At 39.8% G+C, this 26,278-nt stretch overlaps 1 protein-coding gene and 1 long non-coding RNA gene across 18 annotated transcripts in view; one reads left to right on the top strand and one right to left on the bottom strand.

Annotated features, from left to right (window-relative positions):
• Positions 1-7,074: 7,074 nt before the first annotated feature.
• The window catches only part of st3gal3b (ST3 beta-galactoside alpha-2,3-sialyltransferase 3b), a 60,493-nt gene continuing 41,289 nt past the window's right edge, over positions 7,075-26,278 (top strand). Inside the window, exons 1-6 of one of the 17 annotated variants that reach the window (XM_031281014.2) lie at positions 7,075-7,288; positions 16,978-17,127; positions 21,454-21,516; positions 23,191-23,253; positions 23,692-23,733; positions 26,043-26,085. In XM_031281014.2, coding sequence (XP_031136874.1) covers positions 17,019-17,127; positions 21,454-21,516; positions 23,191-23,253; positions 23,692-23,733; positions 26,043-26,085 — 320 coding nt within the window. In that variant the 5' untranslated portion in view covers positions 7,075-7,288; positions 16,978-17,018. Of the gene's footprint in view, positions 7,289-13,757; positions 14,081-14,218; positions 14,572-16,974; positions 17,128-21,453; positions 21,517-23,190; positions 23,254-23,691; positions 23,734-26,042; positions 26,086-26,278 lie in introns of those variants that run through there. The other 16 variants (XM_031281015.2, XM_031281013.2, XM_031281012.2 and 13 more) reach the window with 16 other exon arrangements.
• On the bottom strand, positions 21,570-23,518 carry LOC118495795. The gene is made up of 2 exons (XR_004898232.1): positions 23,414-23,518; positions 21,570-21,661 (listed from the first exon to the last, which is right to left on the bottom strand). It is a non-coding gene; the product is annotated as an uncharacterized LOC118495795 (long non-coding RNA).

The raw sequence follows: 26,278 nt of genomic DNA, 5'->3' as shown, positions 1-26,278 counted from the left end.
ACACCACTGATCTGAGATCAGGTAGTCTTCTGAATAGGTCGTGCAGATCTCAGAAATTGTATACATTGTTCGTCTGCTATTTCATCACTAAATTCACTTCTGAGACTTTTTTATGCGAGAAATCAACTATGTAGAGGTCAAATATGTGCTGTTTTACGAAAATTGATGGCTAATTGCAAATTTTGTCCGACTATGTGTCGGAGTTCAGCGGCCGGTGCTGCCTGGGTTGCTGCCTCGCCGCCCGGCCTGTCCTCCTTCGCAGTCCTCGGCCCGCTGTGAGCTAGATGGAGCTCCGTCACGACCGGCAGCCCGCGGCAAAGTCACCATTTCTGGGTTACTGGACTACCAAACGCTGCTGCCCTAACAGAGCTCCAGGGCCTGCAGCTCGCTGCTCTCCCTCCCCGCTTCCTGCTAAATGGCTGGCGTGTGTGAGTGAGAGCACGGTCAGCGAGCTTGTTACGCCCGCAATCTCTTACCACAGGTTCCAGTTAATCTTATAATGGATATGTTTGTTGAGTTATTTAAACAAACGATCGGGGAAATAAACGCCTCTTATCCAAGAGTCTCATTGATAGAGCCCGCGGTGAGCTGGATGGAGCTCTATCAATGAGAGCTAGCTAGCCTCCTCCTAGACCTCTGAAATTCACAAAAATGCATTAAATTGAAATTGGACAAAAGTGTTAGCTTTGTAAGACCTTAGGGTAGCTGTGATATACATGCCGTGACGAAATTCAAACTGTAAATATACTATAGTTATGCCAAAAGTGTACCCGGGGTCTGTGAAAGGACAGGCTGGGCGGCGAGGCAGCAACCCAGGCAGCACCGGCCGCTGTCACGGAGCTCATGAACTCCGACACACAGTCGGACAAAATTTGCAATTAGCCATCAATTTTTGTAAAACGGCACATATTTGACCTTTACATTGTTGATTTCTCGCATAGAAAAGTCTCAGAAGTGAATTTAGTAATTTAGTAGTAACGAACAATGTATAACATTGCAGTGTCTGAAATATGAGACCTGCTGTCTCGTCTCTCGTCTGTATCTGTATGTGGTTCGCTCAACCAATCAGCGCGCAGCTCATCTAAATATTCATGAGCATACCATATTTGGAAGAAAAGCTCTCGTTCCAAATAGGGCCAAAACACAGGGATGCATTAGGACCCATAGAATAGCACCCGGGCCATTTTCAGCCCAACCAATGTTACATATCCTATTAGGAGACCTTAGGGAACAGTGTGAAATACCCTATATAATCATTCTATCACCCCTTTAATCATAGTATTTCTCTAAAATACTGTAGCCTACTATTGTTTACACTTATAAGCACAACCATTTTTATTCAAAGGAAGACTCCACCGTTTTTTGAAATTCATCCTCTTCGTCTCTCAAAAAATCCACCATGTTCATCACCATTCACTATGACTATTGTAGGAAAAATAGCCAGCTAATATTCACGCCGGTATGTTGACGGAAGTTTGGGGGGTTTCAGGTGCTGCGTGATATCTCTGCGCCCAAGTAGCTACTTGCTCGTTTTGTTTACATTTAAAGAACAATAGTTATTATTTTAACACTTCCCACATTTCGGTTATAGTTCGGATCCACTGATTTTGATTGACAGCTAGGCCACTGATTGGCAAATTGGCCACACCATAGTAATTGTGGGTGTGGTATAATTGGTATAATTGATAATTGATAAGGGTGGAGGGTTTTTTGGTCCTAGCTTTAGTTGAGACCAAACACAGTGTTTTAACCACATCTAGTCAACCTGTTTCATCTTATTTGATATCATTTAAGATTTCCCTGATTCACACGCATGCAACATTAGCCTACAACGTTTTGGTAGGATCATACAGATTTATTTCTATAGGTAGGATATTTGTGTTTAATTATTATTTTCAAACAAAGACCGCATGCCTGGATCAACAACAAAGGAACAAAGACAACAACAACACAAACCTTCAGGTTAATTCCTACCACTGGTGTCTTTAAAGAAGGAAATCCTTCTAAATGACTGGGATGTTGTTAACTCATTAGATAGTACTAGTTGCAACTGTTGGGTGAAGATACTGTAATTGTACTAATCTTCCTTCCAACATAAATAGAGAGGTTTTTTTTGCGCTGAGGCTAATGCACTGTCATGGGGTGTGTTGCTTGCAAAAACAGGAAGCATTATCCTTCCTCAGTGAAACTACTTTAAAAAAGAGCTGCATTTTAGCTGGTGTTAGACAACAATCACTGGCTCTATCTTCCACTTACAAAGCAATGACTTTGTATATCTTTAATCAAACACGTGATTACTGAAAACAGAACATTGACTGTAAACTCTCTTAATTCAAGTGGTCGGTTTCACTGATTTATAATAGGCAAATGTTTTACTCAGAACATGATTCTGGTAACTATTTTACATAAAAAACTAAGATAGATCCCCGTATCATTTGCATTCCTTTTACTATCACTTTGTCTCCCTGCTTTCCCTGGTTAATGATCCTGTCAAGGTTGGAGGAATAGCATGTCTGGACCCAAAATCTAGAATGTTAAGACCAAGAGGCAGCAGGATGATCTTTTGAGAGTTATTGAGAAACACCAAAAGTGTAGAGGCAGGCAATGGAAATCTGGTAACAAGTAGCAGGAAGATACCAACACACTGGGAAAACTAAACAGTAACAAAATTCACTAAGACACTATAGGAACAATACTCACTGGGAGGGACAACAAACTGACAAAGGGCGAACACAGACTAAATACACAAGCCAACAAGGGGGGTAAAGGGAGACAGGTGACATGAGGGCTGTAAAACGTTCAGTAAACTCGCCATTCTTGTTCTGTCGCGCGACAGTGTGACGTCATGGGAGCGCCGTAACTATTTATACCAAGGGGGTAAGCCTCTCCCCGGAATGCGTAGCTTCTATGGCGCCATTTTGATGCTACCAAGCCATCACCTCCCGTTAGCATTTCATTTTGGCGCCACTTTGACAGTGAATAACTTTACATCTGAAGCGTTTAAAGACTCTATTTGTCCATTGTTTATTTCTAAAGAAACACGAAAATGTATAAAAGTTACCTTGTATCTCACGTTATGGCTCCGTAATAGACATTTTTGTAAAAATAGGCTAACGATTGTGTCATATTACTGTCGCATAGTAGAGGAATTACCGTATAGTACAGGAGAAGTTCGCAGGCAGTTTCGACTTACATTTGCTGTTTAAGTTTAATTACTAATGTTAACTAGCATTTTAGTTAGCAATTACTAGCCTGTGTCTATGTTATCTCCTTACATATACCTACGCTCTCCATCTCTGTAAGATTGGGAATGATTGAGATTTCTCTTGGCACAGCTACCAGAAGACTTACAACTTTCAGACAGGTTGCTCACGTCACATCTACGTCTTCGAGCTCAGTTGGAGGCTGCGCAGTAACGCTCAGCCATCACCGGAAAAGTGCTTCTAATATCCTTCACTGGTCTCCGTCCAGAGCAACGGGATCTGTTGGTCCAGTTTATATACTGTCTATGATTTATACTCGCGCGTGGTGGTCGCGACACTAGTTGTCTTCTCCTGAACAGAGGTGGCGCTAATGAGGAAAGGCTACCGACATTGCTATTTCTACAGACTAGAAGAAGAAGAAAAAGGTAAACAACGGCAGAACTGGCAGCAGCATTGACGTCAATGCTTCAATTCAATTCGATGACCTACGTCGTCGGATCAAGCCTTTCATTCACCATAAAAGAACTCATCTTAACCCAGTAAGTTTACAAGAGAGACTTGCAGTCACTCTGAGAGTCCTGGCATCCGGTTGCCCTCAAACTCGTCCATGCTTCGTGTTTCTGCTTTGTCGTGTGCCGCTGAAAAACCTCTGGTCGCGCATTCAAAATCCTGGCGCGCCAGCGAGATCTACGTCATTTTGACGTCACATTGTCACGCAACAGGTCGGGAACAGCGACTGTAAAGAGGCCTTTACAAGGCGCAACATCAGGGCAGGACAGTCGATCCCAAAAAAAAGGTGGGAAAACGCACAAGGCAGAAAGTGAAGTATCTGAAACGAGACAAGAGGTGACAATACAAAACATATCAGAAGTTATGGCTGCACTTACACTCACATTAATCATTAGCACATCAGAGACGGGGGACTTTTCTACCGAAAGCCCCTCATGAGGTGAAATCAGTGACTGGGGGTGAAAGTAGATACTCCACTCGTCCATTAACAGGGCCACAGTGTTTCACGCCTCGCCATTTGAGGCTGTTGAAAGCTGAGCTTGATCCAAGGCTACAAAAACCACTGTCATGGTTACATAACCCCACAGTCTGACAGCAGAACTCCAAGTCAGAGCAAACAGGGATTACTGTCAACCTCAGTGAGTAAACATATGACTCAATTTCTTCATTTCTCCCTGGGCTGATAGTGTTTGCTTTTAGTCTGGCTCAAATTGTATTAAACCTGCATTAATCAAGAAAGCAAATAGTATTACAAGATTAGTGAACAGGAGTAGAGAACCTAAGTTCCCTAATGTATTTCAGTCTTTTAGATTTTTTTTTTTTTAAACAAAACAGGATCAAACAAAGGCTATAAAGCCTCTGTGTGGCTTTAAGTGAATCTATGTGCCAAGCACAATACCGTACGCAGGATCTTCCACGACAGCTGCAGTACAAGGTAGACAGAAATGAGAAATCTGGTAGAATGTATTAAAACAGATCATGTGCGATGCTGAATGGCTTGTGGCAGGGACCATAACCTGACGTTAGGCTAATCACTTGTCTTGTATCTGCAATGTACATGCAGTACTTGTGACAACCTGCCAGCTGCTTTCCGCGTCCTTCTGCTTGCAAGCCCCTTTGCACACATAAGCTTTGCAGCATTTGTGGCTGCGTTGCTGACCTGCAGTCCTACAGAGACATCAAACATCAAGTATGTGCATGTAGGATACACATGCACACACATGAGGATCTGAAAGTGTGTGTGTGTGTGTGTGTGTGTGTGTGTGTGTGTGTGAGTGTGTGAGTGTGTGAGTGTGAGTGTGAGTGTGCATGTGTGCTGAGTGACAGAGACAGAAAGTCTAGATGTGTGAGGTGTGAAAGCATGATTTGATTAAATGATTTGACACATCGAGAGTAGACTGGGTGACGACTAGTTTTGTGCCGTTTCCCATTTTGTCTCATGAGCCCTTTTTTGACTTTGCTGTTCATGGCATCGTATTTCGTGTACTGTATATTCAAGTATAGTCTGTTGTGTTACTTATTCTTCTGGCTTTATTTTAGCACTATTTTTTGTATCTTTCCTACATTTCTCACTGCTTATGATGCTGATCTCGAAGCTAATGAAGGAATAAACATATGTATCATGTTGGAAAATAACTTGATTTTATTCCATACAAACTATATGTATATATGTATGTATGTATGTACTGGGCTGCTATTGAGATCATGTTCAGCACTATTCCTGTTTCATCATGGGACTTCCTGTTGTTGCCAGCTCATTAAGCAGCAGACGGCAGCAATCTAAGCCTATAGGTTTCCCCCCAGGCCCTACTTTATCACATGATGGATCGAGCCCATAATCGTCTGAGATATCTTGTGTCTGCAAGCATGCAATCTTTCCCTGCTAGAAATATATCGTGTGATACTGTTGCTACCACAAATAAAATGCCAAAGTGGCCACATTTTTAAGGTGATGGGGCTTTGAGAAAGAGAGGCTGTTACAAGAGTTTTCTTTCAGATAATAAATTGATGTTGAAACCTACTCTGGTTAATGCGTGTGCTGCATGTCCCAGATATTTAAACTGATGTTGCTGTTGTGCTTTGTGGGTTGTGGAGTTATGCCTGAGAGGTAAAATAGAAAAGTTTCCATTTTGCAAATGTCATGATAATCAGGATTTGTTGTTTTTTTGCTTCAACAAACACACATCTCTTCTGCCTCACGCTCAGTGTAATGAAAGCATGAGTAATATGACTGGGTGTGTGTATTTCATATTTCATATTGATACAGACTCTTTAAACATTTCTATATTCAGTAGCCAGTTAAATGCATGTTCACCTTTCCGTGCATCAAAAGTTCAATATACTGCATGCAAAATACTATAGTAAATACCATAAAAAATAAAGTAAGTATATGCATGTATTTACACACCCATTTAAAAGACTACTATGTGAAGTTAAGCACACAATCTAGTTGTTGCCAGTAATTGTACAAAGGTTTAAAATCTCACAAAATATCTGTCACAATATAAACTGATTTAAAGGTCCAATGTTGTGCTCATTTTCAGGTTCATACTTGTATTTTGGGTTTCTACGAGAACAGATTTACGTGCTTTAATGTTCAAAAAACTCTTTATTTTCCTCATACTGTCTGTCTGAGGATACCTGTATTGATCCTCTGCAGGGGCGTAGCACAAAATTCTGGGCCCTGTGGACGCCCCTGACCCTCTGTCTGAAACACTCTGTTTTAGCGCCTGTCTCTTTAAGCCCCCCTCCTGAAAAAGCCCAGTCTGCTTTGATTCATAAGCGTTTCCGGGTATTCCACATCTGCGCTCTTGGCATCTCTGCATCGTCATTGCAGCCGGGGAATAACTGTAACAGCACTGTGGCGGCACTTTATACCTATATATAGTATAGCTGTGACACCACAACCGTACAGAAGTCCTGACGGCTCGTTTAAAGGCACAGTTTCTGAATACGGGCTGTGTGCATTTCTCTGTGGAGCGTTTTGATACTTTTACATTATTTATATAGCACCTCGACCTGCTTTATAATCAAAAAAGACAAATATCGATATTGAATATAGACAATATCGGACCTTTTTTAAACGAGCGTGCAGTATGCTTGCTGACCTCTGGTACAGAGGTGATAGCAAGTTTCTCTTTTATCTCTTGGTTTTCCGTTACATCCGATCCCCAGACATGTTATGAAATGGGTAGTCAGACAGCAAGTATTTCTTCATGTGACATGTCAGAATAGTTTACCATACCTTTAAAGAGTAACTTACCAAACTGATTTTCCTAACTGTTTTGTCATTGATTAACAAATATTTGCTATCGTCCTTGCTTGTGTTTACATGGGGACATCTGTGATGGCATTATTTAAATCCTCCCTGTTATTGATTAGCTATTGTTTGCAGAGAGTGCTAAAAAGACAGTGGCCACATCAAATTGTGTCTTCGGCTTTCCTCTCTCTGAAGAGGCTGCTCTGTGTGAGTGTTGATTATTTATTCATCCATTCATTCATTCAGTGGTAGCCTACTTCTGTCAGTCTGTTTGATACTAATACTCTCGATTAAGGACTTGACAGCCACAGAAAAGGTAATGTGTGTTTCTATCTTTGGCGATTTAAGGTCATAAACCACAGAGACATATTTCATTAATTCAAATTGTTTTTGAATGTATAAAAATAATTAAAGGTGTCACACAAATTCATATGTAAAAGCAGGGCAATATCTGTGTTAAAGGAAGACATCTGAAAGGCACATTCTCACCCCAGAGGCACTGCTCAGCTGGTCATATGCCAATAGTGTCTTATCAGACATAAGAAGGGTGAAAACATTTTAAAGTATTTATGTCACATTATATCATCCTAAAACATATTTCCAGCATATAGACAGAATGTTTGTTTTTTCTGCTTGCGTGGGAATGTTTGCACCATGTAATCTTTCTCCTAAGATACAGTATCTGCACGAGTATAGATATGAGCTTGAAATAAAAACAGGAATTATTCGCGGGCCAAGAATGAATCCATGACCTTGGCCAAATGGGGCTTAAAATAAGCTCTGTGGTGACTCTGTAAACAGTGCAGTACATAAGAAAGCCATGGAAAGTCTATTTCATATGTCCAGCAACTTAGTATTTTACAATTTGCAAATATTTCAGTTTGTTGATAACAGCAATAGACTTGTACTTAACACGACTTAACATACACACTTTTTTGCAGGAGTTTAATCAAGCGGGTTAAATTGTGTTATTTATTGTGAGCTTCAGAGGAGCTTGTAGTTCTCCCGGCTGTAGCTTCATAATCAACATATGTACATGAGAGTGGTATTGATCTCCAATTCTCATCCAGCTTCTCTGTGCAAGAAAGCGAGAAAGTTGATTCCCAAAAATGTCAAACTATTGCTTATAAAATTTTCCCATGAAGGATAAAGTATCTATAAACAGTACAGAGATATAAAAAAAAAAGTCTGGTACGGCTGTCTCTGACTTTATCTGTATTCATTACTGAATAACCAAGACCTTTGCTTCTTTGTGTTTACTTTAAGTGGACACTTGAATAGACATTACTGGTGTTTAATGAAGCCATGCATGGGAGAGAGAGAGAGAGAGAGTGTGAGTGGGTGTAATTGTTTGAATGGAAAAGAACAGATAAACCATGAGGAAGATAAACAGAGAGGGAGTAAAGAATGTGAATGAGAATATCTGCTAGGGTTGGCATTTTTATGTATCGAAACTTGAAAGGTAACTACTGCTTTGCACAGTACCTCACAAGCTCGTCACGTTGACTGCCATTTAAAGGTGCCTTTGGTTAATTATTAGTTTTTTCTATCATTAGACACAATGGGCAACTTCTCTAAGTGTGCTTTATTGCCATATTGCCCTTTCATTTCATTGAGTAATATGTAGTACTCTCATGTCTGTATGCCAAATATGAAGCTAGAGCTAGATTATCATCAAAACTGGAAGCAGGTGGAAAGGGCTAGGTCTGGTAACAAAATCTGCCTACCGGCACTAATGGTATTAAAGGTGACTAGATTTTTGAGACAAAATCCGGGGACATTTTCAGCTCAGAAACGTAAATACCTCCAAAATAGTTACATCCAAAACAGTTTTTATCTTTGCAAAACTTAAAACGGGGACACTGCACCAGGGGCGTCACTAGACCTAGAGCTGCACTGGGGCACAAGCCCCCCTAGGGGGGTCCATGGGCATGCCCCCCTGTAAGAAACTTTTGTCTATTTTAACGTTTAAATGCATCAATCTGGTGCACTTTGAAAAGAAATTCAGATTCAATTCAAGTCTTGATTATTCTTATCTATGGATGTAAATATTTGTGCTGTAGCCTGAACTATTTTGCACTTCAGAATTTACACCATGCACACACAGGTGGAATAGTTTTTTGTTCATATTTTTTGCATTAATGTCACTAGGAAGCATACCAGTATAAATATATATTCATATTTGTAAGTGGGATATATATATATATATATGTAAGTGGGATTGTCTGGAATCTGGCAATATAATAACAATTATGGTGGGATACACTGGCTAAGCAATTTACAAAAATGTCTGTGCTGACATAAATAGTTCACATGAGAATACATTGGCCCAAAGTTGGAGACCATGTAGAAATTGTGTTGCAATTTCAAAACCGGATTACCCGGGAACCGCTTGTTATACTGATGCATGTGTTGAGTGAAGAGTTTGGGAGATATTTCACAGAGAGTAATGGGTGTGCAGAGATTTATGCAGAATGCAAATATGATAACATTTCATGTAAGTTCAATGTTAATTTTCTCGCAAACCATTTGTCACAGCAACTGGCGCTAATATCATTGGAAAGCTGGTTGAGGAGGTTGTGCCAGACTCACGCCTTTGGCTGAGTCTCTATCTGTCAGAGGAAATGTAGTCAAGATGGTGCCTAGAACATTAAATATATAGAAAAAATGAGAAGTGAAAGTGCTGCCCTTGTAGGCCGTATGTTCAGGATATATCAGTTTCCCATTAGCACTTGTTTATTTTCTGCTGCCTCCAGAGCAAAAGCCACGCTATTGAGATACTTCATCTATGATTCAGGCGACAACGATCAATTATTTACTACAGTAAGTAACAGTATGCCACAGTAACGTCTGGCTCTACTCATGTAGGACTTTCACTCAGACAGATTGAATGATCAAACATTAAACTAGTCTGTTTAAAGATGTTAGTTATTCTGTTCAGCAGTGAGTACATTCTAGATGCTATTTTTGACGTACTGTACTGGTAATGAATACACTTGTTAATGGTATGGCTCAGTGGAATTTATCTGCATGCTAAGTAAGATAATGTGATGTAGCTTGCAACAGAGGTGAAAGAGGTCAAAATGCAGATTAAGTTCCATTAAAGAGGGATTATTTACTCAGCCTTGTGGATTGTAGGGGTAACAGGTGACTGTATGCGCAGATTTTATCAAGGGGTTTACAATATCTGGTGAGCTTACTTTCTGTAATTGAGGTTTTGGACAACTGTTGTCTCCCAGTATTATCACTTACAGGTAAACTACACAGTATTATTAGAGCTTGAAGGACAGACATTGCTACAATTAACCATTGTGTTGTCTTCCCGTTGACCAGGAAGATTTCTGTTTTTCTGGGTCAAAATTTAAATTTACAAACTTTTTTTCAACATTTTGGTCATCTTTTTCGACACTTTTGTCGCTTTTCCTGATGTTTTTGTCACTTTTTTTCCTCATTTTTGTCACTTTTCTCAATGTTTTTGAAGCTTTTTCCGACGTTTTTGTCATTTTTTTCCCATTTTTTTGTCACTATTTCCAAAGTTTTTGTCGATTTTTTTCTGACATTTTTGTCAATTTTTTCAACGTTCTTTTATCGTTTATTTTTTCAAATGCTATGAAATTGAATCAAAAACCCAAATTCAATTAAAGTAGTGAACTGATCATTTATTTTACTTGTGAAGAGCGTTGTATGGAACCATCCAAGTTATTTCTTTTTGATAATTTGGTTGAAAGAAAACCCAAATTTCTGATATAGAAGCTTTTTGAAAATGGGTCAAATTTGACCCGAGGACAACAGAAGGGTTAATACAAGCACATGAAAGGCATTACATTTTCCTAAACATAGTTTCACTTGTTTCCATCACCCACTGATATATTGTACATTTAAGCTCCTGGAGTGGGCTTAAGTGGAATCTTTGGCACAACAGAAACCATCTCACTACACTCAAAGATGAAATGCCAATTCCAGTGATGAACCTGATGCTATCGCTCCTGGTGGCACTGATTCCACAAACCCACACTGGATGAAGTCTTTCATTTTTGTTGGAGCATGCATTTCTGTTATCATGACAGACTTGCCTCTCAAGTCTACACTTGTTTGTGATTTGCCAGTTCAATAATAATTAGAGAATTAGAGGAATGGGGCATGACGAAAGGGAAAGCAGGAAAACCACCATCGTAAAATGATTGATTCACGTTTCAAACCCAGAGAGATCAAATGAATTCGGATGTGGCTTCATCTTGGCAACTAGACTTAGGATGTACAGTGAAGCGAATGCATTACTATCTGTGAAAGTGTAAAAATAAAATCAGTGCTTTTCCCTTCAGGGATACAGCTCTTTACTGGGAGACCAACAAATAACTGTGGGCTCCCTGACACAGTTAGGGAATGGAAATGTCATCTCCATGCATTGTTTTCTGTAAACATTGATCATTTCCTCTTCTAAGTGTGAGGTAAACAATTGATGAATTGTGTGCCGAAGGCCATGAAGTGCTGCCAACTTACCAGGAGTCCCACGCCAGCTTTGAAAAAAAATGAAAAACCTGGAAAAACTTCAATAGGTTTGTGTGTCTGTGCGTATATCTCGGAGTTTGTTTGTGTATGTATTTTATTCTCCAGGATCCTGCTAATCTCCTGACCCCAGATGGAGAACAGTGGGTGAGCAGATTGTATATCCTGCTTGATTTAATATTCATAGATCGGTGCTACTCTGCCACACACTCTTTTCAAGGCAAAAATGGAAAACTGCACCCCCACACACCCTCTCGTACCTTGGCTCTCAGCCTAACAACTGCTGACGTAGGATACAAGGCCTTGTGAGTGTCAGGGCACAAATAAAACCGTAAGATCCGAGAGGAAAAGTGAATTAGCAGAGTAACCCGAGCAGGTGTGACGAACAGGACTATGGATCTGCTGCCATTCAACAATCTGCTGTGAGCAGCCACATGATACTGGAGGTCCCACCTGCACTTGAGGATGAAATACAGGGTGTGCCGCATCTTATCAGAGCAGATTATAAGTCATTCACATATTAAAATCAGTACTTATATACTATAATATTGTATTATATACTATCGATATTGTCTTCTATTTTGGATATCGTAATATGGCTTAAGTTTGTTGTCTTTTCCTGTTTTTACAGGCTTAATGGTAAAGTGATGTAACTTCCCAGACCGTTGTAGCTGTTCTATTATTTGCCTTTATTGATGATTTTTTTTTTTTTTTTTTTTTTAAATCTAGTCGTGAAAATATTTCGTTCAAGCACCAGTTGTCAACCCTACAGCATCATTGCAATTTCAAAATCGATGTATTTGGTCAAGAATATCTGATTTTCTCCATATCGCCCAGCCCTACTTATATTCTTAGAAGCTTGGTAAACACAGGCAGTATTCTGCAGTGATTGTGTTTGACTATACCTGAGTTTTTTTATTTTTTTTATTTTATTTAACCTTTATTTATCCAGGTAAGTCAATTGACAACAAATTCTCATTTGCAACGACGACCTGTCACATTCACACAGTTACACATTTATACCTGGAGGCTGCTCAGTACAACCACAGTCTGATCTGCTGGCCACTGAGCAGCTCCACTGGGCACCTCAGTGGTGGTAATGAAGGAGGGACAAGCGCTGCTCTTTCACTTTCCCAACCCTGATTTTATCCTGTCGGTCTGGGGATTGAACCGGCGACCTCCTGGTCGCTTCTTTAACCTTTAGGCCACCACTGCCCCAGTCTCTGACTTCATGACTGAAACCGTAGAAACCACCTCCTTGGATACAAGCTATTTAAATACACTCAACAAGAGTCCAAATCACAGGCTGTGACAAAGAGCTTATGGCTTGTGGATAAAAACATTTATCATCCTGGAAAGTATCAGAATGAATCATGTGGCAAACGGGCTTACACTGTAATGATTATTTGTAGTCCTCTAAGGGATAATTAGAGCTTGAAACATTTCAGGAAAAGCACTCCAAACTGGTGCAGAGCCACTAAAGACTGTCACTGTGTTTTCTATAGTTAAGACTGACTGCAAAATACTATTGAAGGTCTGTTGGATGTTGATATCAGTGGTGGAAGAAGTATTCAGATCCTTTACTTAAGTAAAAGTACTGATACCACACTGTAAAAAAATACTCTGTTACAAGTAGAAGTCCTGCATTGAAAATATTACTGAAGTAAAAGTGTATCATCAGGAAAATGTAGGCTACTTTAAGTATTAAAAGTAAAACTACTCAATGCAGAAAAATTCTCACCTTTTAGAAACTGAAAACGATAAATACAGTTCTGTCAGTCATCTCAGCTGGACTTGTAGGCCTTTATATATTGTTGGGTAGTTTAATTTATAATAAACCATTGTCTTGTATTAACTACATGTGTGTTGTGTGCAGCAATCTTATTTGTAAAGTAACTAGTAACTAAAACAGTGTCAGATTAATGTAGTGGAGTAAAAAGTACAAGATTTCCCTCTGAAATGTAGTGGAGTCGAAGTAGAAAGTGGAATGAAAAGAAAAGACTACAACTAGCTCAAATTTTGATGATTTCAGAAAATTCAACCATCAAAGCATTATCTGTACAGCTGTCAATCAAAAAAACAAACAAAAATAGTGCTGAGAGCACAATACCGGCAGTTAAACCTGCTCTATTACATTTTTGCATACATTAGGCTATATAATTGCTGAAGAGCCAAAAACCATGCAAACTACATTGTGATGTTTATCAGCTGACGTGCGGTGAGGACACACCACGTGAAAATGTGTATTCGTTGAAGCTCTGTTAAATCATGAGGGAGTATCCCTCATGTGGCTGCTGCTGACAGAAACTATGTACTGCTGTACGCTGCTGACTACTGATGATATTGTTGATGGAAGGTGCGTGCTTTTCCTTCTGTCAGTCTTAATTTGACCGGAGCTGGGGGAAACACGCAGTCAGGCTGGTCTTGGCAAACACGCAGTCAGGCTGGTCGTCTTGTGCTTCCAGAGCCGGGGCACTTTCCCAGATTTCATCACGATGACTTAGAGAGGAGGGAGAACACGGTTCTTTTATCGACCGATCCATTATTTCAACTAAGGCTGGGATTGTTTCTGAACCGAGGACTCAAGAAGAAAAGAAATAAAGGTGATGTCTATAATTAGCCCAATCAATTGGAAATGACAACGAAACGTTGCTACGCCGTGCTTCAGTCGACAATGATGATGATGATGATGATGGTGGTGGTTAATTTTGGCAAACCAGGGGGTCCATGGTTCTAACCTTCGCCGGATTACCATAGCGTTGTTCTCTTGTCAGACTTGGACACACTCTGCTGTTACATACTGTTATTTATCCCACATGTGTGGACTGTTGTGCTGTACCTAAGCTTGTCTGGCCAGAACATTTGTTGGTAACGCTGCGGGCCTGCCGACTGGATCAAGGCGAATTCTCCACTATGCCAACGTAGCGTTGTTAGCATAGCGACTGGCTAAGCTAGCTAACGGTTGATGGTATAGCCGCTTGATATTCGCTGTCGTCTTTTCTACAGTTAACGTACCTGTTTGTAACCATCTGGTTATGTCTGTATTACAACTTCAGCGTAAACTGAACCATTCAAAGTAAAATAAACCCTCAGGTAACCTTTAAGTAACGGTATACGTTGTAACTGGAGACTGAGGTAACGTTGAAGTTGGATTATGGGACCTCAGAGTTCCGTTATGTTTGTCTTACTAGCTGCTAAACTTAACGCGTAGCAAAATTGGTTAACTAGCTAGCTAGTTAACGTACACGATTAGTTACAAGAAGTAGATACCTTCGACATGGCCTGACCTATATAATGCTTTTGCAACTGTGCATAAGAACTCGGGACTGATACCCGTCACAACCACTGATGTGGTGAGTTAAAACCAAAACGCTAAAGTTATGCTGTGGGACTATTGCCGACGGTCGTAGTTTAGCAATTTTCCTGCTACTTAATTACATTATTTGCTCTTTTTCTGTTTTTGGATAAATATGTGTTTGTAATTTCCATTTCGTTTTGTAACGTTAATGTTGGACAATGTTCTGTCGCAACTTAAGTAACGTTAGTTGATCTAGAAATGCAATATCTGGAAATGAACCATGTGTTTTGACTTGACTCCCAAGGAGTTGCAAATGGTCTTAGCTGCATGCTAGTGCACATTTGGATACATTTTACTGTACTACACAGACACTACTGTAGAATGTATTCCACAGGTGTCTGTTTTTCATTTGATTTGTTTTCCAAACCAAGTCAAAAAGACTGATCAATCTGACCGGATGACAGTTTGTAAGTTAACTTTTAGATTATTAACAATTTGCATTTTATTTAGTTAACCTTTTAGAATAATTGGTTGATAAATTGTAGGCTATTGTATGTAAGATAAGTCATATAGTAATAACATGTTGCATTTTATGTGAGGGGATAAATAAGAGCATTAACAGGTTGCATTTTTAATCTGGTGGGAAGCATGAACCGCTCATTTGAAATGCATGGTTTTGCAGAGGTATTATCTGAGCTCAACTCTGCTCACACTACTCAATGTGCTATTTGCACTTGCCTCTAGCAGTACGGATGACAAGATGCCCTAGATGGAAATACAGTGTTTCCCAAAGCCCAAGATGACTACCTCAAATGTCTTGTTTTGTCCAAAAACAGAAACCAGGAAATATTGACATTTAAGAAGCTGGAGTCAGAGAATTTTGACTTTTTTCTCTCCTACCAATTACTCAAACTGATTTAGCGATTACTCTTTGCAGCTCTAATTTAGTCGATCATCTTTTAACTGTCACCCAATTATCGCTAGCAAATTATTCTTGGATGACTTGGGTTGGGTGCAATGAGATTTTTTATTTTTTTTTTGCTTTTGTCTGCAGGAATTCTGTGCAGAAGAATATGCCTGCACCTTGTTGTCTTGCATGTCAGACTCCAGCCCACAAAGAGATAAAATTCCTTGTTTGTGGTAAACACTGAAATAAGGATTTGTTTTGTTTTTTAATGAAAGCTGTTGACTGAAGATAAAAACATATCTGGGGTTGAAAGCAATTGCACGGTGCTAGGTTACAGTTCCTAAGATGGTAGAGGACTCAAGCTAATTTGCAGAGTTTGTTCAGAACAGAAGCCAGGCCACACAGATGACTAATGGGTTGTCTTGTCTGCTGTCGGGCGACATGTAGACGACACGATTACTGCGTGTAGCGCGACATGTTTAGCTGGTTCAATAAATGCATAACCTGGATGGTCCATATCTAGATCTTGTTTGCCTGAAGCAGGTTAACTGAGAGAGGTGAGATTAATTGAACATGGCAGTAATTTTTGTGTCACCGTTAACTGAATCAACCACAATGATAGGGGAACTTTGACCCCTTTTTTTATAGTATAACTGCCATGCTTTCTGCAGCAGTGACGGTGTGGTTTTCTGTCAACTACTGAGAACACTCGGAGTTGGCTGTTTAACAGATGCTTTGGACCACTGATAAGTAGCAGTGTGTAGCCATCCTAACCACAAAAAAAAAAAATGAAACCTGACCACAAAAACTTTGACTTTCTGCTTCCTCTACTGATCAAGTGTATCAAGATTAAAAAAAAAAACAGCTACTGTTAAAATTATATTTTGGTTTTGTTTTTATTGCCTTCCTCAAAATACGATTGAATAGTCCTCAAGGAGAGGATGGTGTATACATACAGTATATACCCAAGGGAAGATACTTCAGATTCAACCTGGTTGGAGTCAGACCAGAAACAACCTTCCATCCCATTTACCTACATTATATTTTCTCTTTTTTTTTTTTTTTTTTTTACATACCTCTCTTGATCATCCTTGCACCTCCAACCTGTCTTCCATTTAGACTCCACCTCTAATTCTTTCGACAATCCTTTCCTGTGTGTGTTTTTCTTTGCTCTTACTGCATGTTATCGCCTTGCTGGTTTTGTCAATTTTCTTTCCCTGCTTGCAGACAGATGAGTTTCTCTCGCGGCATGTATAACTGCTATGTCCCTGACTGTACCCTCTTGTCATTTCAGGTGATGACCTGGATGGTGTGCCATGTGAATGACTGAAGACCATGAAGCCCACACACAAGCTGCTGTTCGTCCTGTGCCCCATGCTGGTCGTGGGCTTTATTTACTACTCTTCCTGGAAGCTGCGTCTACAAGTATGGGGCCTGAAGCCTCGTAAGTGACATCTTCAGTCCGACTGTTTTTGTATCATTTGAATAATCCACCTGATCATCCATCTGTCATAGTACTCTTGAAACCTACTCGTTATTGAGCAAATGTATTCAACACCTGTCTGTGTTTTGCCCCTGTGTGCTGACTTCCAGTTTAACCGTCTGTCTATTTCAGTCTGTTTCTTTGGGTTTTATTCTACAGTCTCTCTGCTGAACCGTTAGCATGTCAAGCTGTGTGTCGGTGTCTCCAAACCTGTCTTGTCTCTAATACTAAATTAGTTTTTCGCTCACTACACAAGAGCACTGGATGTGGTGGGGAAGAGCTTAATTTCCTTGTACAGGCAGTGTTAGTTGCTTCATCTCTGCTATTTAAAAAGCAGCCCATTCGGGTTGTCCTCACAGATGGGAATCTACTGACAGCCCTCTTCCTTGGCTTCAGTAAGAATACTTATGTGTTAACCAAAAAGATGAAAGCCTTTTCTGACTCTGTCTTAAACGGCATACTAATTTTCTCTCATCTAGATATGAGTAAATGCCATTTTAAGATTTACACGCTTAGATGATGAAACCACTCTTCAAATGGAAAATTCTGTTGTGCAATACCCTTATCTGCACACAAGGAAGGCACATCTTCCACTTTCCACTTAAACATACCATTGGTATGTCATACTGTGTGGGCACCCTGAAACGGATGTTAAAATCCACCAGAGGGGGCTAGAAGATTTCTCAATTTTTAAACTTTTTTTTTTGCCTGTGCCTCCTACAGAGTATATTTTCTAGGAAAGCATTCTCAGGGAGCCACTTTTGGCACAGTACAAATGTCAGTATTTTTCATTTCAAAGGTTCTTCTTGTGGCTTTTTATTCCTTGTTATGATAAAGTATGCAGGAAAAGGGGAAGTGAGAGGTGACGACATCATTTGGACATGTATGTCACGCCTTAAATATTTTGAAACTCTGCCATGGTGATGTCAAGTTACTCTGACAATTTGCCTACACAGGGCCCTGTAATATTTCTGTAAATTCCTCCTTGGCTCAAATGCGATGATGTCTTAAGATCTGAATATACACTGTACATTATGAAATTGATGAGAAAATGTATTATTGATGCTTAAACAACTGATGGGCTTCTGAAGCAGTCAAGCCAAGGAGATGAACATTATACTGCAAACAAGTTGTAATCTCTGTGAGAGAACTAATTGTGTAAAAGTTGCAACAAAATGTCTAATCAGATCAGAAGAATTCTGCAATGTTCCTGTGTGAAAGGGCTATTGAGTCAGCACTGACTAAGCTTTAAATGTGATTCATTGCTGATGATTTTTGCTTGAATATAGAGAAGTCTTTCAGTAAGAAACCTGTCCAGTTTTGATAGAGGGAAATTATGTTACACCGTGCGTGCCCTGAAACGGCTGTTGACGTCAAGTTCTCCATACACCGCAACTTAGTTTCTGTCAACCTGTTGAACTTGCTCTGCACCTCTAACTGCCTGACATAAATGAGTCCAAATATCACTAAGTTTCTATATACTGTGATGATATAGTTTATACAGATGACCTTCTTCCTTTTCCCAGATAGCTGGTTTTGCGAAACTAATTATCTAATCTCAAAATATCTTCAAAATTGCAAAAAAAAAAAAAAAAAAACTTCCTGTGTGTGTGTGTCCATTGTCATTCTGCTGTCAGCTGGAGTGGATGTCCACTTTACCTGTGTATTTTCAACAATAGTCCAACAATTTACTTTGCAGCTGTACATGTTGTTACTTATGTTGTTAATGAAGCACACTTTCTGTCGCCTTTCGCTTGTTTCAAGTGGCAATATAGGCAATTATACGACAAGTTAGACGGGGTAAACCCAGCCCGATCTGCCGGCGATTTGATTTCGCCCTGCAGCTCAGGCTGGAAACCTGTACATTTTTCTATCCTGCTTCTGTTACAAATCTGCGGGGACCAATCACAAACTGGCTTATCCACCTGGCGCGCTATTGGCGGATTTAACACGATGCCGATAGAGAAGCGACGGCCAGCAGCTTTTTGTTTACATTCAACAAGCCGGCCACCGAAGCGCAGCAACCCATCGGTTGGGGTTGGTCTGATTGGTTGAAGGACTATCCAATTGCGTACAGAGTCATTTGAACTATACCCGTTGATCACGCCTCTTGTGCAGTAGAAAATACAGTTGTTCAATCTTAAAAGATCGAGCTTGGTCTGGTGATAGCCAGACTAACAACAAGTAGTTCCGACCATGCAATCTGATTGGTTGACTAGACACTTAGAACGTCCTCAAATCAGCATGAAAGCACACCCAAAGCCGTTTGAGTACACCAATGCTGCTCATCTATAAAAATATTACTCATTCCAGAGTTGATTAAAAAAGCTATTTTTGAAACATGTATTCATGAAAGTAAATCACGAACCACACCGAAGCTCTCCAACATATTTATATCAAGTGATTCATCAGATTAAATTAAGTAGTCCTATTATACAGCACTCTTGAGTTAGTGGACATGTTCACTGATCACATCAGCTGTGCCGGTGAGTCGGTGACACGGCGTTATGTTAAAAATAGCTCCTACATGTGAAGTTCGCGGGCATAGTCGCTAACGATCTACCCATGTTTTATTTTTCTCAGAAGATATCAAAATTACAACACGATTGAACTAGCAAAGCAGCTTTGTCTTTATATGTGCGGTAGGCTATTTATTTAATCTGGGAAATTCTACGATCTCTACAAACCTAGTTAGCTTAAGTTGGCTAGCTGGGGCTAACTCAGCAGGGACTAGAAATCCTGTCTTTTTTCTTTTTTTTCTTTTTGTAAGCAAATTGGCCCACAATATGAATACAGTTTGATTATATCTATTTTGTTGGTAACCGTTGTATGTATAATCGCAATATTACAGGAGAGGGTAACTTCAGTGGTGCCAATAATGACGTTAGAGCACACCCTCTCATGTAATATCGCTTAATTGCAATACAGCTGTTGTCATTGATCTGTAATCATGTTGTGAGACAACTTTGAGTATTAACGTGATTTGATAGACCTTCCCAGTACAGCAGGGGAAAACTTGTTGTTGACCTTGTTTAACAAGTACAGTAGTGCAAAGTGCAATCAGATCACTAGTAAGTGTTTGTGTTTAGAAACCAAAACATGTTGTTGTCTTGTATGATTCACTTGTTAGTGCGTGATCCAAGGATGGTGTTTTAGTCACTTGATAGCAGGTTTTTGTATTTTGGTCACTTGATAACAGGTTTTTGTATTTTGGAAATATATGGGGCGGTAGTGTATATGATCAACATACTGTGGTATACAGTATATCTATATATGGACCTTGTGCTAATACATTTGTGTCAATAACGTAGGCCATTAATGAATCTACAGCAAACCAATTTTGTCGTTTGCCAACCAATCTTTTTGGCGATTTTTCTTATTGTTTTTAGTGCAGTGTGGATAGTGGTGTTTTTTTTTTTTTTTTTTAAAAGACTTACTGAACACTTGGTTTTACATGTAAATTGTGTTTTCAGATTTGTTATGTAATGTGGACATGACTTATGTCTGACCTATTTTACACATCACTTTTAAAGAGTATTTTTGAGTAACATATCTGTTCCAAATAGATTGGTGGGTGACTTGTCATCTTCAACTTTTGTCACCGTGGTGTACAACAGTTGCAACACACTTAACTCTTGAATTCAGTTTCCCAACAGCGTCGTCACTTTTAAGCTGCTTTTCTAATATAAAACACTGAAATAGTTCCTACATTTTTGTTATTGTTGTGACATAAATCCAGCGGTGGGCTAATAGTAATAGTGATATTCTCTGTGTATGTCTTTCAAAAAGAGTGTTTTTACACTGCTCATGAATCTATATACATATGCTTTCTAAGTGGGATTCCTATCCCCCCGGTCATTTTTGGTGCCTGATTAGCACTAGAGTCAGCAGTTGCTCAAGTAGTGTGCCCTAAATATTCCTGACCACAGCTTGGTTTTTAACATTTAGAGATTGCCTTCTCTTGTGGTCATCAGTGATACGCCTATTACAGTTTCAGCTGGAATAGAGTTTGCCGCGTACTAATTTGGGAATTGGATCTGCCAGAAGCCCTCACATGGAGACACTGTGTTGTGCTTGCAGCCCATTATAAAAGAACACAGTTCAGTGCAGAAATTTTACATTTGCAGACAGGGTTCAAAATTAGCACCATCTACCAGCCAAATGCTGGTAAAATATGTAAAGTGGCTGGTATATATGCTACACTCACCAGCCAAAAAAACCCCCAATGGTAATCTATTGAGTGGCTGTGATCTTTTTTTCAGTGTCTTAACCCCCTTTTGTTTTCAGAGAGTGCTGCAGCAGAGACAACTGTAGGCCTGACTAAAGGGGCTGAAGTGAAAAGAATAACAGGTAGAGGCACTCTGCCTATTTATCCTGGGTGTCTGGTATTGTCAAGCGGGTGATTTTACACTGGGCTTTTGAGGTTTTTCTTCCTGGACTATAAATCTCTGCTAACAACAATTAAAGCTTTCCATTTCTTACCACTTACATCTACCTAATACCATTGTTTTATCGCCAAAAATGTTTGTGCTCATTCCCTCATTCAGTTCTCATGGGCAACTTTCAATATACCACTGCCATAACCTCAAAAACACAATGGGGGGCGTGGCCGGGTTGGCTCAGTGGGTAGAGCAGGCGCACATATACTGAGAGGTTTATGCCTCGACGCAGAGGTCTAGGGTTCGAATCCGACCTGTGACGATTTCCTGCATGTCTTCCCCCTCTCTCTTCCTTATCATTAAGATTGAGATTCAGCCAAAAAAACCCAATGGTAATCTATTGAGTGGCTGGTAAAATTTGAACATTCGCTAGCCATTTGGCCTGTGGACGAAAAAGTTAATTTTGGACCCTGTTTGCAGAATTTGATGCTGTCTTTTTTAGGGATGCACCGATCCGACTTTTTCAGTCCCGATACCAATGCCTGGGCTTTGTGCATCTGTCGATACCCGATACCGATCCAATACCGTTGTTGAATTAATAATACACTGTATACCTTCCACCTTATAGCTTCCTTTAGTCTCTTCCACCATGTGGAAGAGACTAAAGGCACCAGACTTTCCTAACTAAACATTACTTTCCTAACTAAGACAAAATAACATAGATGTAATGTATTTAATTATTATTTATTTGTACACTCAACTCTTCCAGCATGCGACACATGTGCGACGGAGGGGGAAAAAAACTAACAAAACTGGATCGGCCCGTGGATCTGTTAATTTTTCCGATCCAGCTATTTTGTGAATATCGGGACCGATATCCGATCTTAATATCGGATTGGTGCACCCCTAGTCTTTTTGTCACAAGGCACGTTTGTTGTTGTTCTGTTTTGAAGAGGGCTTTGTAGTTTTCGTCGTGATAAATCATCAGCGTCGGGATGAAACAACATGGCAGCTGTGCTCTTGATTGTTTAATAGAATTGAGAGGGACGTGTTGATATCTTTCTCTCTGAAACCTGTGTGGGTTTTTGTTTGAAGCTAACCCTCTTCCTAATAAAGTGTCCTCAGTTTTTTTTTTTTTTTGTTCGGTAAAATAATTATAATGATTAATCTGAAAGGGGATGTGGAATAGAAATGTGCAGCAGTTGCTTAAATCTTAATCGAGCATAATAAACACGGCTTTAAGCACGCTCAGAGTAAGTCAGTCACTCAATGTGGGTCAGCCACTGCAGTTAGCACACCATTTTACTGAGAGTGAGAATCTCTTACATTGTTCTGTAAATCTGTAATAAGACAGCCTTGTGTAATATTGTTACTATACTATATGAATGGCACTGCTGTAATGGTAGACATTAGAGGATCAGCATTCAACCTTTGTGATCTTTTGTTTCTTTCTGTCTCTGTCTGCCTTTTGTGTGCATCTGTTATTGTGCGTAGCCACCAGCCACAGTCTGTGTTTTGCTGAAGCTGATGTTGAAAACATATATATTTTTTCAAAGATTCTGAGTACTTTGGTCTTGGTTTATAGTTGCTTCCACAGCTCTACAGTGATCTTTTTTTCAGTGTCTTAACCCCCTTTTGTTTTCAGAGAGTGCTGCAGCAGAGACAACTGTAGGCCTGACTAAAGGGGCTGAAGTGAAAAGAATAACAGGTAGAGGCACTCTGCCTATTTATCCTGGGTGTCAACTATTGTCAAGCGGCTGATTTTACACTGGGCTTTTGAGGTTTTTCTTCCTGGACTATAAATCTCTGCTAACAACAATAGAAGCTTTCCCTTTTTTTTTTTTTTTTTTTTTACCACTTACATCTACCTAACGCCATTGTTTTATCACCAAAAATGTTTGTGCTCATTCCCCCATTCAGTTCTCATAGGCAACTTTCAATATACCACTGCCATAACCTCAAAAACACAATGGGTGCTTTCTGCAGTTAATATTCCACCTCATTGGGCTTTCCGCCTTTCATTTAAGATTGAGATTTAGTAGGTTTTAATCCCTGAATTTTAATTCTAACTTCTCCTCCTTCTCTCTTCTCTTGCTCAGTAATTTGATGAGCTCAAACAGGGCTAACTGACCATTTTGTTTTTCAGAGTTGGGAACGGACATCCCCGTGGGACGAATAGTAGGCTCAGGTACATCTGCAGCCCCACCTATCGAACCCCCCGCTACCCATCCTCGTTGTCCCTCTGCCATTTAAAGTTACATTTAAAACCTTTTTTAAAACCCAGCAATACTTCAGCAGCCACATCTGGGTTCAGAAGTGAGCCATTTCCCCCCCCACCCAAAAAAAAAGTCAGTAACACATCTGGTTGAGAGTTGGCCAACAGAGAGAGCAACGTGTTTTCAAAGTTAATTCAAGTTGCTGTAGTCAGAGATGGCAAAAGTACTCACTTCCCGTACTCAAGTAGAAGTACAGATACTTGTGTTAAAAAAATACTCCGGTAGAAGTACTGATTTAACTTCTTTACTCAAGTAAAAGTAACAAAGTACAGGCTTGGAAATGTACTTAAAGTATAAAAGTAAAAGTAGCCTTGCGAATGACAACCATTTTTTTATGCAAAGCTACCTGGACCACACACGTTACTAGAGTGCAAGCTGAGAAACTTCAGTGGACATGGAAAAAAGGCTCTTTATATGCTATTGTCTACATTATAAATGGATGTCTGCCAATAGGCCTAAAACATCACATATATGATTATTGTGACAGAGACTGGGACTCCAGGTTAATAAGATTCTGACTGAATAGCAAGATATGAATTCAGTTGTGATTCTGTGAGAATTCACACATCCAGTTTCTCTTTTTTAATCTTCCCCTTAACATTTAAAGGAATCTACATGTGTGTGTGGGCGTGCTCAAATATGGATTCTGGAAAGAAAATAAAGGATAACAAATGAATTACTAAACAGACATTAATTGAGGGGTTCCCCATACTTTTAGAGTTACGCAGCACATTTGCCAGGAGTCATTCTTGATGCCTACTATCTCAAACATCTCTCTCAGATAAGGCCGAGGATGATTGGGAATGTCTTACTGCGTTGTCTGCTGAATCTCTAGGATCTCCGTTTTCTTCATTTTCAATCATGAACCATACTACTACGTGCTAACGCTACCGCCATCAACCGCCGAATCTGTCGAGTCGTCTTGCAGTGGTGCGTCAAGTGCAACGTACTGTATATTCCCATCCAATTGGATTGAGTTCGGTATTGATGACGCGAAAAGTAATAACGGTAACTCCGCTGAAATTATTTGAAACTAAAGTAACGAGCCAATTTTGTAAAATGTAAAGGCAGAAAGTACCGATATTTGTGTAAATTAAAAATATCTGAAAAATCTACTTGAGTACAGTAACAAAGTATTTATACTTCGTTACTTCCCATCTCTGGCTGTAGTAATAAAATACTGGCAACTTGTGAGGAATTGCACATCTGCTCAGTCATGAAGCTGCGGTGTGATACAACACTGCCCTCTGTTGTCATGGCTCGGTAACTAATTTGTTGGCAAGAGAAGCAGTCTGCAGGAGTTTTGGTGCAGAGTACAGTAAGGTTCCACGGCACGGACCAACATTTGTCTTACTGGTAGGATCCTGCCGCTTTGATTTCTCCCAAGATGTTCCCTCAAATTGGCCTTTTTGGCTGCTTTATGCTTCTCAGCAGAAACATAATACACACACACACACACACACACACACACACACACACACACACACACACACACACACTCGCTCATCTTGGCTGCCTTGGCAACGTCCCCATTCTCCCAAGCAGTGCTTGGATCCTTTCCTATTCAGCCATCACGCATTCCCATTGTCCGTTTCTTTATCTTTCTCCTCCAGCTTCTCTGTGAAGACAAGATCCGCAGCTACAGGAGTAATACCACGCTCTTCCTACTTTCAACTAACGCTCATGTTAAACGTAGTCCTCCGGCACTCTTAATTCCAGCATTTTACTTACCGAAATTGAAATATGTTAACTGTTTGTTAGTCTGCAAGTGATATTATAGAATATAAGACATAGATACTTAAATGACATTGAGGAGAAAGATTCAAATTTCTCCACAAATATTTACCTCTGTGCTTCTCTGTCTTCTACCTTAACGCTTCACCAGGCACCTATCGGCTGCCCCTTTGGTTGTCCATAGGTGATCTCTAACTTCTTTTCTAACTTAATTTTTTTTTAAACTGAACAGATTTGTTTTGGCTGGCTTCTCCCTAAGCTCGCTTGTTTGTCACAAATGCTTAATTCTAATGCTTTTATTTTTCTTTCACATTTGTCCTTTTGTTTTCCCTGTGAACGACGCACAGGTTGTTTACAACTACAGCCAATGAGCTGCTAGTTGAAATCATGTACATTGGATGAACAGCACTAATGATCCAGCTGTATAAAAGTTCTAACATGCCGTACTTTCTGTACTCCATCTCTGTTCTTGTCTTTCTTTTTCCAGTGTATGATAAGCAGGGCTTTCTGCTGCAGCTGGACACAAAACTGTGAGTACATCTCTTCAAGTAAACATTTCTTGTCATTAAATGTAACATGTTTAGCTATTCTCTACCATTGTACTGCGTGTGGGTATTTTCTAACTTGTTATATTTAGAACGGCTGAATTCCCAGTTTGACTTTGACTCCATTAGTTTAGATATGTTTTGCAGCTTGTTCCACTGAATACATATCCATGCAGGT

This window comes from Sander lucioperca, chromosome 9 (assembly GCF_008315115.2).
Source record: "Sander lucioperca isolate FBNREF2018 chromosome 9, SLUC_FBN_1.2, whole genome shotgun sequence".
Taxonomy (NCBI): domain Eukaryota; kingdom Metazoa; phylum Chordata; class Actinopteri; order Perciformes; family Percidae; genus Sander; species Sander lucioperca.
The sequence above is the reverse complement of the archived record's forward strand: the minus strand, read 5'-3'. Positions and strand labels throughout refer to the sequence as shown.